We start from the raw sequence: 14,649 nt of genomic DNA on the forward strand, positions 1-14,649 counted from the left end.
ACCCCGCAAGGGGACGCGTATTACTTTACATGTATTCCGCATCCCCTTGCGGGGCTTGCTGCGCTCGCCACACTACAGATGGGGCAGGTCCCATCTTGGCAGGGGATGGCGATGGCGACGCCAGCCGTCATCCCCCGCCAGCGCCATCTGCATAGCGAGAAGGGGACGCGCGCACACGAGAGGCGTGCGCGTCCCCTTCCGACGGCGCTTCCAGCCGCTCCTCCGGGTCACCGCTGCCTGCCCACACCCCCCCTAACCCTGTCCGTCTTCCTGAGGCGGAGACGGACAGAGTTCCCGCCGCCCCGCCGACGGAGATTGAGATGCGCGTGAGACGCACGCACGTCTCAGTCAGATGGTTAGCGAGGCTGCTGGCGGATCGCCAGCGCTGACGTTCTGGCGATTCGCCAGCAAAGAAGAAGCCTGCCCCATCTGTATCTAAAATCAACTCCACGCCGACGTGGGTAGTGGGGGTATGAAAAGGTCGGAGGACGCGCACCGCCACCCCTCGCGGGCTCGCTGTGCTTGCCGCGCTTCGGGTTGGCATTGATCCTGGGGGTGGCGTTCACTATGGGGGGCCATTTAACATTGTAAGGACCCATCAGGGTGCTTGTACAATCAAAAATCGTATACGATTGCATCGTATGCTATTGTATGGCATACGATGCGATGCAATATTTTATTGTACAATATCGCGTCGCATCGCATACCATTGTATACCTTATTTAGCACAATGGTATACAATGCGATGGGCGCCGTGCTAGGAAACAAGTAACCTATAAGTCAGCATACCAACAAGCCTGCTACCAAAACTGATAGAGCAGCATGTTGTCAGAGAAAGGTGTAACGAATAAAGAGGCTGACAGGCTTATATAGTTCCCATGACGGCCAGTGAAGTCTCATCTATTACAATCCGCACTATGGGTCTTGTTCTGAACGGCCGTGGAATGCGGCCGCTCCCCCACCCACAGTGGCTCCTTCAACTCATCTTCGATGATTTATTTGTGACTTTTTGCCTGTTTCAACTTAATATTACATTTTTGGGAGACTGAGGTGTGTTGTTCTTCTTCACTGCAAGATAAAAAATGCCCTCTGCCCTATAGATTCCCCGGGTGGAAATACGGAAGTGTCTTAGATACGCCTGATCGTTAACACATGTACTTTATTTCAATGGGTGGAACTTGACTTTGATGGACGGGTTGTTTATCTTTTGCTTTATAATTTTGGGAAATATAATATACTTGACAGTGTTGTGAATAGATTGCTTGTGAAAGATACATTTAAAGTAGTGACAAAGGGAAAGTAGACCCTAAATTGGTATTTATCTTTTTTTAAATAGCATATAGGTCAGAGTGTTCAGTTCACTGTATGAAATATCCCAGACCAAGTACAGTCCAGGATTCCCAGATAGGGCCAGATGTATCAAACTTCAAAAAGTGATAAAATGGAGAGTAATAATCAACCAGCCAATCAGCTTTCACCTGTCATTTTTCAAACCCAACCTGTAACATGGCAGGTAGGTGCTGATTGGCTGGTTGTTTATCACTCCCCATTTTATCACTTTTTGAAGCTTGATACATCTGGCCCATAGCCTTTATTCGTACTTGCAGGGGTGTAACTACACCTTTGTGGGCCCCTTAGCAAAATTTTGAAAGGTCCCCCCAGCACTTCACCAGAATGAGGGCGGTGGTAGGGGCGGGGGGTGTAGGACATAATAGCAAAGGGGGATGGGTATGATACAGTAGAAGGTATATTAGGTATAAGCACAGGACAATAGGCACATCACAAGGCAAAAGGGGCAGGACAATAGAGACAGGATAAGACATTAGACATAAGCTCAGGACAATAAGGACAGGGCATTATTTATAAGCAAAGAACAATAGGGACAGTACTGGACAATTGGAATGACAATAGAGATAGGAGGGGACATTAGGAACCAGCACAGCACACTAGGGACAGGACATCACCACTCACCAAGCATGTATTCACCTTCATACAATGGATCCAGACCTCACTGGGATTGCCACTCATACACCAGGGTGTAGGCAAGGCAAGTGCCGTTTCCCCTTGCTGGATCTCCCGCTGGAGGGGGGGGGGGGGGAGAGACCCCGGCCAGTGTTGTTCCCCAGTGCTGGGTCTCTCTCTCGCTCACATGCGCTGGGTGGGCGGGGACAAGACACGTGAGGCGCAGGCAGCCTCTGCTCCCTGCTTGGTCTCCCCCTCACAGGCACTGGGGGGAGACAGGAGGCGCCGGCAAGTGCTGCTCCCCGCTGGGTCTCCCCCGCTTACATGTGCTGGGTGTGCGGAGACAGGACACAGGAAGCGAAGGCAGCTGCTGCTCCGTGCTTGGTCTACTTTGGGGTGTCGGGGTCCCGGCAAGTGCTGCAGTTCCCCTGCCTGGTCTCTCTCTCACTCACATGCACTGGGTGGGTGGAGTGCCGGAGACAGGAGGACACAGGAGGTGCAGGCAGCTGCTTCTCCCCCTGGGGGGGGGAGACAGGAGGCGCTGGCAAGTGCTGTTCCCCGCTGGGTCTCCCCCAGCTCAACGTCAGCTCAGGTAAGGCAGGGGAGTGCTTGCTGTCCATGGGCCTCCACAGCCACTGGGTCCCCCATAGCAGCTGCACCCTAGGTAGTTCCGCCACTGCGTACTTGCCTACTCTCCAGAGCTTGTGCCGGAGCTGCCACCCCCTGTGTCAAGCCTCACCTCCCACATTTCCCGCCGTTGTGCTGACCTGGCTGCCCCTAGTTGAGAGCTGTTGTAGGATCTGATGTCACTGTGCTTGGTTATTGTGCATTCACCCAATAGGAATTACTTAGTGTGGTGCTGTGCACCCCGAACAGGCTGCTTTCATTAGGGATGGCCATCATTGAAATTGCTATATATAGTTACCATTGATGGTAATAGTGCAACTGGCCATTTATAGTGGCATTACTATGTAATGGATGACCAACATTGTTTTTAACTACCGATTGGGCTGTGGGCCAATCAAAACATGGGGGCAGGGCTTCACGGGTTTCAGGGGAAGAGCTATTCTCCGTGTCTTAGCCCCTTGAGGATGGAGCATCATGGGTGTTATGGGCGGAGCTATGCTCTTTGTGTCAACCCCTTGGGGGAAAAAAAAACTATTTGTTTATGCTTGACATCAATGGAGGGAAATTATACCCCTTTCACATCGCAGACACGTTTTAAAAACCGGTATTTTAAAACGGTAATTAAAACGGGTCAGAGCCTTAACAGTGACCCAGATTACCGTTTTAAATACCGGTTAAGTGTCATTCACATAGCACTTGAAACGTTTCATCCAGAACACGTTTCAAGGCAGTGTGTGACGATTGCCTGTCATATGAGTATCAGTGCCAGAGGAAGTGACGCCAGTGGATTGGCTGTTGTTGGGACACGTGACCCGTCGGCCCGCAGTACAGATAGTGTTGTGTTGTTGTGACAGTCGGGTGAGAGACTGAGGAGGGCGGCGGGTGACAGGAGCAGGGTAGCCGGGCAGCAGCGAGTCCCGGGCAGACACTTGTCCTCTGACCCTGCGGGCACGTTGATGCGTGCAGCCTCCCGAGTGTCCCCCAGCTGCCTATGTCCCAGCGGGGCTCTGATGGTTCGGGCGGTCGCGCTGCGCAGTGAAGCCGGGGGTAGAGGGGGACAGAGCCGCGGAGGGGAGATGGAGCCCTGGGACGGCGTGCGGCAGAGCCTCGGTTACATGTAGCGGGCGGGGGTATGACGAGGAGCGGGGTGACGATGCTGTAATACCAGTCGGGGAGAGGGAGGATGGCCGTGGGATTAGCTCGGGAGGGCAGTGAGCTGAGTGACTGCTGAGGGGAGCGGGGGTCGCGCACGGTCCTGGGGGAGGCGGCGGCGGCGAATCAGCCCCCTGTGACCCCGCGGCGGCCGCGACCTTGCTGATCGCATATTGATTAACTGGAGTGACAACAATGTGTCAGCTGTGAGCCGGGGGAGGGGTCAGCTGTGTGGATGGCACCGAGGAGACGTGGCTGACTGGCGGTGACCCGATCCGGGTGACTCACCCGCTGATCACACAGCCCCCGGGCTTTCCTTCCAGTCTGCCCCCCCCCCCGCCCCCCGGAGAATGTACTAGGCGAACGGGGATGGCAGTTCGCAGGTGAGCTGAGACAGTTTTCTGCCTGCCTCGCCGCTCCTGGCCACAGTGATCAGATAGGCTGTCTGATCACTGTGGCCAGGAACAGCGCGGCTGGTGGAAAACTGAGCTGTCAGCACGGACGCAGTAAGCAGGGAGACGGGGGAGAGGAGAAGAGTGGAGGAGAGAGATCTCCAAGCCCCAGCGCTCACCTCCGCTGGCTATTTGCGTCCAGCCTACCCCGCTCGATCCCCGGTGCCTGCTGACATATAGGAGGGGAGGGGGCGCCACAAATTGTGCTTGTGCTTGTGTTGTTTGCCTGAAATACCGTTTCAGACAAACTGTACACATTCACATTGCACAAAAAACGGCAAGGAACCGTGTAGGACTCTGCTTTTTACACGGTTCGAAATGCCAGTTAACTTGAAACGGTAAATTGGCTGTGGTGCATTCACAGTGCAGGCTTAAACGTTTTAAAAAGGGAAAAAAACGGCAATATACCGTTTTAAAAGTGCGATGTGAAAGGGGTATTACAGACAAGCAAGAGGCCTGTTATTGAGTTGCTTGTATCCATTGTGTGTTTACAATGGATCAGCCAATCCGCTCCAATATGTAAATTTACAGTAAGGAGCGATTGGCTGGTGCATTATCACCTTGCACATAACGTTCCTTATGGGGATAGATCCCACTTCTGCAAACTTCATACATTTACCCCACAATGTTATTCCAGGATCATGCTATCTGATGGGTAAAATTAAACTACTGATTTGTACACCTATCGGAATTTTTTATTTTTTGTATGTGTATATATTTATACAGGTCGGGTCTCCCTTATCCGTGCATTCCAAAAACTGAAATATTCCGAAAACCGTGTTTTTTCAGAATATTTCAGGTTTCTCTGGTCGTCCCCCCCAGACCCTTTTTGTTCATTCTTCCCTCATACCCCAATGTCCATGGCGGCCTCCGGCATCCTCTTCAGCACCATCTCTGTTCCCAGGGGTGCATTGCGCGAATGTGACGTCACCGGTGCATCCGCGCACTCGCGAAATACACCCCTGGGACCGGAGATGCTGCTGAATAGGATCTTTAAGGCCGCCGTGGACATCGGGGCACCACCAGGGGACCCGGTGAGTATCAAAAAAAATCCAAAAATATCCCTTATCCAAAATGCTTGTGGTCCATTTCCAGGCTTTAAGACATTGCTTTGAGTAAGGGAATATGCAGACCTCTCAGCAGAACTCACTGTGCGTAACAATCTCTCGTAACATCCAAATGTTTTTTGTAGAACGTACAACAGAAGACTAACAGAGGCGGTACTTGTGACTTATCTGGGCGCCCAATTTTCTTCATCGCACCTAAAAATCGCGTCAAATCGCATCGCATACAATCAGATTGCATGCGATGCGATTTGACGCGATTTTAATATGTGAAGGCACCCAGATGCCTGTTTCATATGTGAAACGGCCCCCCAGACCCCATTTTTAATTGTATACCCACCCTGATGGCTAAATGCCCCCAATTGTTAATGCCACCCCACTATCAACGCCAACCCGAAGCGTGGCGAGCGCAGTGAGCCCGCGAGGGGCAGCGGTACGCGTCCTCCGACCTTTTCATACCCCCACTATCCACGTCGGCGTGGAGTTGATTTTATATAGTATGGCGAGCCACCGAGCCCGAAGCCTGGCGAGTGCACGCGGATACCTGTGAAGGTATCCACGTCCGCTCGCCTCGCTGCGCTCGCCACACTATATTTTCTCTTCAAGGGAATTTCAAGGGAAATCGCGTCAAATCGCATCAAATCGCATGCTTAGGGTACTGGCATACAATTTCAACATCGGGCGCCCAGATAAGTCACAAGTACCACAGAGGCATGTATAGCATCCACACAGCGGCCAAACTATGTTGGTCTTCTGCTCCTCGTCATTTAATAAAATATAAGGAAAAAAAAAACAACGCAGAAAGGAATCTTGTGATCATTGATCACAGCGTGTTTCAGTCTTATAAAGATGCTCATTGCTATCCAGCAGGATAAAAAAAAATGCACTTTGATGTTTTTTTTTTACGCACACTTTGTAAATTTTTTGATGTTTTACCTTTAATCACAGAGTAGGCAGCTTGTTTTGGCAACCCATCCTGGCTGTGGGCAGGAACTTGTGAGTTATGCCACTTTCTGTACACAGAACTTAAGATGAACTCATAATAATGAAACTCCTACAGAGACAAACTCTGTTTCTCAACTACTGTTATTATTTTCTGTTTGATGGAGGTCAAGAGAGAGTCTTAGAAGTGGTTTACAATTGCACATCCACTTCTGCGGCTCATGCCTTCCAGTGCTCATGCAATCTAGAGATTGTGTTGCTCGCTTTCTTTATTCAGCTGCATGTTTTAAACAGCAGCGTAAGCAGAAAATAATCACTGTAACAGAAGAGCGTTAGATAGCAGTTTGTACTGGACCTTGAACTAGATCTTGCGTACAAGGTCAAACTGTACTTCTAGAAAGGGACAGTAAAAGCCTATTATAAGGCCTACATTGAAAATGGTACAGATGGAGCGCCTTTTGTTCAGCGCGGGTCTGGAGGGGATGCGCGCACATTAGACGCACGCGCATCCCCTTCTGACAGAGCTCACCGTCGTTCCCCGCCGCCTCCTTTCCTTTCCCCCCGACGCCCAACCAACAGTTGTATAAATCAAAATGACCTGTAATGTTTACCCTATATAGGAAATATCAACTTTTTTTTTACACAACATTTTTGTTTGACCTTTATATAACAAATGTGAGCGACGCTGGCATTGTTGGTGGATATTTTGTGCATGTACAGTAGGAGCAAGTTTCATCTTTGCTCCTTTGGCCATGGCTAGCCATGGCTATTCTATTGTTCTCAGCTGCAATACGTATTGTATTGCAGCTGAGAACAATAGAATAGCCATGGCTAGCCATGACCAAAGGAGCAAAGATGAAACTTGCTCCTACTGTATCACAGAGATGTTGGCACTCAAACGGTTAAGAACAGCAATGCTCTGTAGAAAATACACCATAGAACGTGGGTTTCCCCTGTACCACTGTAGGCCGGTCCAACTGTGCACGACAGATCCTTTACCTACCATAATTCTCAGTGATTGGATTAGTGTGAGCCTGAGGCTGGTGCAGGCTATCAGCAGTTCCGTTGTGCCCACGCAATCTCCCGCTCCCCCTACTACACATGGCCACAGTCACCGGCTACACACACCACCGTAGGCTTGTATACCCGGTGTAATCCGTTCATACTCTCAATGAGCGCAATGCATTCAACAGAAGGCTGACAGCACTCAATCATGTGAGGTGTAACATTTTTATTGGTGTTTCTAATGCAGGAAACAGAGGGTGGAAGGGGTAATTGCCTCCAATGGCGATGGGGGGGGGGGGGGGGGGGGTGGGAGCAGGTGTAATTGCCTCCAATGGGGGGGGGGGGAGCAGGTGTAATTGCCCCTAATGGGTGTGAATTGTCTGCGCTGGTGTGTGTTTTTGTGTTAGGTTAATGCTGCTTTAGATGTTACCATCCATTGTGGGCAGATGGAACTACTGAGGGGCATTTGGTGTAATTGCATTCTGAGGTCAGCTGTGACTGCGTGATGAGGATATTAGCACTGGGAAAGGCCAGAGGCCGCTGTGGTAGACTGGAGGATGTCTATATAGTTATTAACCTTAGGTCAGGCATGGCTATGGCCTTCCAGCTGTTGTGGAACTACACGTCTCAGCATGCACTACCACAGTTTAGCTATGGTAAGACATGCTGGTATGTGTATTTTCCCAACAGCTGGAGGGCCATAGTTGTCCATGCCTGCCTAAGGTGCAGCTGTGGGAATTACCAGATCTCCCAGTGTGGGATTTAGACGGATCCTATTGAACCCGTCTGATACCCACACCAGGGGACCCGGTTATTCCCCACAGTCACACCTAATACTCTCCGGTCTACCACAAGGCTTCTAGACCCCCAGGACAAACACGTAATCCCAGCTGAGCTCTACTAGCCCCTCAGTATAAGATGGTAATATGGCTCCACAATGCATACAAGGCAGCTAACACAGATGTTCTAGAAAGACACACACCAGCGCAGAGATTCACACCCATCTTCTTCCTGAGGGTCTTATGTCAGGACCACATATCGATTACAACGCCAAACTTCCACTGTCACGTCCCTATAAAGAGAAGAGAAGCTTGTAAGTGACATTGTTAAAGTTAGCCATGTACACAATACAAACCATTTAGAAGGCCACAGATATATACGTTATGGAGAGTGACAGGCTGGATCTGATTGGACCATGGGCATTCTGCATCATCCTCCATTCCTCATGATGTAGTCTTGTCACCTCCACTGTGTGCTCACGTCTGATGGATGCGTTCACATGATGATGTTCGCATGATGATGCGCTGCAGTGAGGTCTATATGATTCATGGGAATAAGAATACATCAGTCATTCCTCCTAAGTGTACATCTTACAGACGCCATTACTGTCCTGTACATATGAATGTCACTTACATCTTATACGCATTCTGGCGGCGGCTCTGTGGTACAGGGAAGACAATGTAATAGGTTTCGTTAGAACAACAGAGTGTAATCACTAATAAATGTTATAGGGCTATTACATTTCATTCAGAGTATAATACATTGTGCGCTTACCACAGCGTCTATCTCCTCCTGCTCTGCTAGACAGAGCAGCACTGAAGATGCCCATACACGGTGCAATCGTATGCGATTCACTACATCAGCCCGCGCTCTGAAATATATATGTGATGCGATCTAGTACACAAGGTGCGTCCTGCACATACTATTTGTACTTTGTGCATCGCATCGCAAGCCGCAGTGACCGCGGCGCAGTTTGTGCTTACACGTGATGCGTTCTGAACTAAAAAGTTCAAAACGCATGCAATCATTGCACAGTGTATGGGCACCTTGACTGGGGTACTCCCAACTGCCCCCCACCCCACTGTAGGACACTGCTGGCCCCGACTGGGATGCTGGACAGTTCAAAAATCAGGACAGTTGGAAGTTGTTCCCCATAGTCCCAACTCTTTCCCTTCCACCTGAGGACATGCCATAGCTAATTATTGTATAGATTTCTCTTAACGACAGAACAAAGATAGATAGGAATGTACTTACAGATGGAGCGCGCTCCATCTTTGCAGGGGCCGGCGGAACTATCATCAGCTCCCGCCAGGGGGCGCGCACGAGACACTCGCGCGCCCCTTGGTGGCGAAGCTCCCCACTGCCGTCCCAACCCCCCCTAACCCTGCCCATCTCCCTGAAGTGGAGACGGGCAGGGTCCTGCTGCCAAACCGCGGGGAGACTGGGACGCGCGTGGGCCCTAGTTTAATGGAGTCCCTCTCCGGCGGCGCTCGCCAGAGGGGATGTTCTGGCAGGCATCAGGCAACAATGAGAGTGGCTCTATCTGCGCTGCAGTGAGGTCTATATGATTCATGGGAATACAGTAAATATACATTGCCATTCACAGTGGTAACAAGAGGCTATGGCCCTTATTCTGATCTAAGCGGTAACGGCCGCTTGCGGCCGTTCCGCCGATGTTTTCGCTCTGCGCATGTGCAGAGGGCACTCTGCGCATGTGCAGGCGAAATCGCCGCACATTTTATTTTACCGCCGCAAAGGGGGTGGATAGGGGCGTGAGGGGCTACCTAGCCTCATTTCCCTATGCATACGCCCCGCGTTTCATGGGCGTTCCCATGCAAACGCGGGGCGTACGCATGGAAATGAGGCTGTGACGCATGTGTTGGGGGCGGGCATCTGACATCGCCGGATGTCAGCTGCCCGCCCCCATACATGCTTTCACACGGACAAGTGTCCGTGAGGTCTATGGGTGCGGGAGCTGGTGGAGCGTGCGGCCCTGCCTTCGATGGTCGGCGACCATCGAATGCAGGGGGCTGCTCCAAGATGGTGGAGGCGTATCCCCCGCCATTTTCATGCGGACCGCCACATGTCCGCGTACGGACGGCCGTGGCGATCCGTATGGAAGGCGGGGATTCGCCTGCACGGTCGGAGCCGCATATGCGGCTCCGGCCGCACCAACCAGAATAAGGGCCTATGTTATGTTGGCTATAGGGGCTGGACTCCAGAGTGCTGCTCATTCAGGAGCTTAGTAAATCTCACAGTCAGTCCTGGATTTTACCTAATGGCAGCAGGGTCCTTGTGAAATCTGCTTCCCATGGTGACTGCCCAGCAGCAGCAGCGGCTTCTCCCTGCTAAGCACAGCCAGACAGGCAGGCAGTCCCAGGGGCTGGCATTTTCTCCCCCGGACAGCCGTCTGGACTATGATAGTGGCCCATTTATGCGATGACATCGGCAGGATGTATAACTAAGAGCCTGTCCCTGTAATGGCTGCCGGGGGTGGTCATCCAGATCGCACATACACAGCGGCTGCTTCTGGGGACGGTTCCCATTGTAGCCCAGAGTGAATGCCACAGGGTCTAATATTGATTTACATCCCGGATATTGATAAATCGAGCATAATTGCCCATAGGAACCTATGGGGGGATGTGGCTGAGAGAGGCATCATACATACAGGGAATACTTGATATTTGCAGCTAACCGCAATGCAATGATAAATGAGCCCCAGATACAGCACTTCCTATGGGACTCTATTACCCTCCTATTTTGGCATCCCCTGTCTGGCGGATACGGAATGCAAGATGATTCAGTTAAAAGGTTCTAATTAATGGTTTAAGTCTGTGCGGATCCATACACCTCTTCTTGCAGTATACGGAATGCAGCCGATGCGTTGCCTAGAAGCCAACCTGTCCCTAGCTCTTGCACATAGTACCTGGCATATATGGACCTAAACCCCACCCAAGGATTTAGGTCTTGCAACTAAGCCCCACCTCCCACCGGATTTACACCACGCCTCCCGGAGACATCCGCTTTCAATCACAATGACGGCAGGGAGGAGAGGCTACATTGGCAGTACATAACATAGTCCCTCATTCCATAGACTGAGATGTTTTATTCACCCACCTCTGCCCAGTCAAGATATTCATCCACATCTTGGATGGTCTTCTCTAGTCCTGTAAGTAAAATGCAAATAACAGTCACACTGGTGTCCTGGGTTCTGCGGCATTACAACAGGCCCGTGATATTTAGCAAAATAAAAAGTATTGTGTTAATGGGTGTGGGACAGGTATATGGGGGATGAGACCGGTATATTGGGGGTTGTACTAATGGTACAGGCATTTGGGGGATGGTATAAAAAACATAAATGGGGGAAGCAGCGCTAAGATTTGAGAAGAGAGATCAATTACAATATGCAAATCATATATAAAAATATATAAAATTCTATAATAAACATATATAATTGATATATGTTAACTGTATACATTGAATAAATGTAGCATGGGATATGTAAACAAACTATTTAATAAAAATTCATGGTGACAATACAATAAATTGGTTGGATTGAGTATATAACATACTGTATAATAACATAGGTACCGACAGCAGCAAATATTGGCAATTTCTCACCCAATGGTTTAGACCATGGGTCTTCAAACTGTGGCCCTCCAGATGTTGTGAAACTACATGTTCCAACATGCATTGCCACATTTTTTCCTGTAAGAGCATGCCAAAACTGTCAGGGCATGCTGGGACATGTAGTTCCACAAACATCTGGAGGGCCACAGTTTGAAGACCTATGGTTTAGACCATGAGTAGATAGTCCGTTCCTATTTATGACCTTATTGGGGAAATCTAGCAGTCCAAACGTCTTGAAACCTTGCCTGTTGGTAGTCTCTGACACTCAACACATTCGGACTTCTCTTTAAATTTGGGGGGTTGTATTGATGGGGCAAGTATGTGGGGGGTTGTATTGATAGGACAGGTATATGGGGGTTGTATTGATGGGACAGGTATATGGGGGTTGTATTGATAGGACAGGTATATGGGGGTGGTATGTTGATGCGACAGGTGGGATTAACAAGTGTTTCTTAACATATTTTTAAAGTTGGCAAGAATTGCACAAAATCTTACAGACATTTTTATGAACCCTATGTTGTACAATAAAATACTGCGGAAGAGGGGACAACATACAATCATAGTTTAATACATTGAAATTGACGCTCACCACCCACCTACGTATCACCTCCCGCCCCCGCCACCCTTGCCCAACCAACGAGACCTTTTGATTCCATCCCAGCAACCTGCACTTGGGAGCTGGATCACAGAGATAACGACTATACTGCTACCCCCTGGTCTTGACCCCCCACTGACCTGCAGATTGTTCCCTCAGTCACTAGACGCAGACTAACTACCGCCTAGACTAACCACCACCCACACCTGGAGGAGATAGAGAGCTCTAGTGAGAGGACATTAACAGGCCACTGGAAGCGGCCCCATTGACCTCTGGTAGCAGCTTATCACCAGTCACAGTCAATTCATTGTTCTTTGACCAAGATTCAGAGGCATACACCCCTCAGAACCTTTCCATAAGTTTAGTTTTACTGCACCGCTTGATAGTGTTCTCTTAACACACTGTGTGAAACAAATAAAGGGTTTTCAAAACCAACACAAAGCCTCACATTTATTTAGGGGTAGAGTGCAGAAACTTCACCATTATAGTTTAATACACGTCTGTCCCAGTACATGTGTATAATCAGCCTCCTACTCAATAAGGTGTTTGATTCAAGTGTAGGGGGGGGGGGGGGGGGGCATCGTGGCAATATATATTTTCTGGGTCCGCACAGCAACTGTTTGTCCTTTATATACCACCAAATGATAATAATAAGCTACAGTATATGAGATAGGACATTTTAACAGAGAATTCCCCCCCCCCCCCCCCCCCAGCTATAGGCTGCACCCCCAGAACCTATGCCAGTTTAGGGGGCTAGTTTAGGTTGATACATAGAGAAACGAGGGGACTGTGAGCAAAACGCTGCACCCTATAAGGAGAGAATAATTGGCCCTGTGATATTGCAAATGAATCGATAATCGCTGCACATGCTCAGTCATTCGATAATCGCTCAGTTTGTGAGAACTCCAATTAGTGATACTTGCAGAGTTCAGTCCCATATTCAGTATGGGCGCATGACCATGGAGAGCGTATGCTTTGTTATTAAGAGGGTTCATATAATATCACAGGTTTATGTACGTCACTTACCGCGCAGAACCTTGGCCATCTTGTTTCTTCTTCGCGGCATATCCATTTTTAGAACCTTCAAATCTGGTTAATTGAGAGAGCGCAAAATGCAGTATAAAAACAAATATTCAAAATTATTTTATTATAATGTTTTATTGAACATAAAATTCATTAATAATATATTATCAAGAAAACATGACCTTACAATATTCTGCAGTGCACAATTAGCTTAAATTTCCCATAACCCAATATATGTATCTGGAGAATGCTAGTCCCCGATTATTTACCCACAATCCCTTATTTACATTTTATATCCCAGAGGGGAAAAAGGGAGAAAGGCTGTCACCACAAATCAAAAGAGATATATCCCAAGGATATAGAAATAAGTATATCCTTGTACGTGGCCAAACAGTTCTTATAGTGAGCTATTCCGGAATGCTGTTGGTAGATGAATAATTGAACTGTTTTCCCCGGGCACCTCCACCTGGAGGGAGCGAATCAAGCTGTGAGTGTAGAAGCCGGGGTAAAGTGCGGGTATTACCTGCTGCTCGGCACAACGATAAGGTGTAATATATCTCGTGCTCAGGAGATGGCTCCTCCTGCTGCTCCTCGTGGGTCCCGGCTTAGTGGATATAGCTGTATACCGCTCTTTACCTCCGAACCGGAGGGAGTCCCACTTGCTCTGGAGTTGCAGGCACTGGATGTTACAGATTTTGCCGTTAGAGACGGGTCCGCTCGCCGACAGAAGGAAACACACCGCAGATCTTTAGATCAGTCACGTCTTGGTACGCTGAGTTATAATTGGCTGGTAGCCACAGATCAGATGATGGGCTTCAGACACCAGAAGATATTGACCTGTTGACTGCATAATAAAGTAATAAAATATGACACAAATACATATTACTACATATGGTGGAGAAATTCAAACAGGTTTCAACCACTTTATCGGCCAAATCGGAGGAAAACAGGACAAATTGGACAGAAAATGTGGGAATTGTCACTTACTGTAAGAAGGTAGGTCTGCTCAGTCAGCTGCTTTGTGTGGCAATGACCTGTTAGAACCTGCATGCAGTAGTGATTGTGATGCAGCTATGACATCACAATGCACTGCTGCCAGTAGCCAGACTCCTGACATGGGAATAGGATAACAGGGGACTTCCGATTTATGTGGAAATGTTTCAAACTTTGTTGACCGATAAAATGCACAGAAATAAAATAACTGCCAATGAGCTCCTAACTGCCATGCTACAGGCTGGGTTTGAACTACTTTCATCCTTACTCATACCTGACTGACCTAATATTTGCCGGCATGCAGATTCCTGAATATTGGGAAGCTCCGTTCTACACGCCTAGAACCGACTTTGGGATCTCATTTGCATTCCCCTGCGCTGCTGCCTGGTTGTATTACTGATATCGAACAACTCTAATGAGCAGG

The 14,649-nt window shown here is 49.0% G+C and overlaps 2 protein-coding genes across 5 annotated transcripts in view; one reads left to right on the forward strand and one right to left on the reverse strand.

Moving 5' to 3' along the window:
* Positions 1-14,649, forward strand: part of VPS13B (vacuolar protein sorting 13 homolog B) — a 790,826-nt gene that overhangs the window by 582,976 nt on the left and 193,201 nt on the right. The gene's annotated exons all lie outside the window — the stretch shown is intronic.
* Positions 7,503-14,336, reverse strand: LOC146079420 (uncharacterized). The gene is made up of 7 exons (XM_083186207.1): positions 14,220-14,336; positions 13,756-14,076; positions 13,236-13,298; positions 11,102-11,151; positions 8,618-8,643; positions 8,365-8,520; positions 7,503-8,276 (listed from the first exon to the last, which is right to left on the reverse strand). The coding sequence occupies exons 3-7, from the start codon at positions 13,279-13,281 to the stop codon at positions 8,225-8,227; spliced, it is 330 nt and encodes a 109-aa protein (XP_083042333.1). The 5' UTR covers positions 13,282-13,298; positions 13,756-14,076; positions 14,220-14,336; the 3' UTR covers positions 7,503-8,224.

The sequence above is a fragment of the Crinia signifera genome, chromosome 5, assembly GCF_055691185.1.
Source record: "Crinia signifera chromosome 5, ASM5569118v1, whole genome shotgun sequence".
Lineage (NCBI taxonomy): Eukaryota > Metazoa > Chordata > Amphibia > Anura > Myobatrachidae > Crinia > Crinia signifera.

Excerpts from the sequence above, each read along its gene's own strand:
- LOC146079420 (XM_083186207.1), bottom strand. The coding sequence starts at position 13,281 with ATGGATATGCCGCGAAGAAGAAACAAGATGGCCAAGGTTCTGCGCG. Across the intron at positions 8,521-8,617 it reads CGCCAGAATGCGTATAAGAT|ACCTCACTGCAGCGCATCAT; the intron begins GTAAGTGACATT and ends TGAATCATATAG. Across the intron at positions 8,277-8,364 it reads AGCCTGTCACTCTCCATAAC|GGACGTGACAGTGGAAGTTT; the intron begins GTATATATCTGT and ends TTCTCTTTATAG.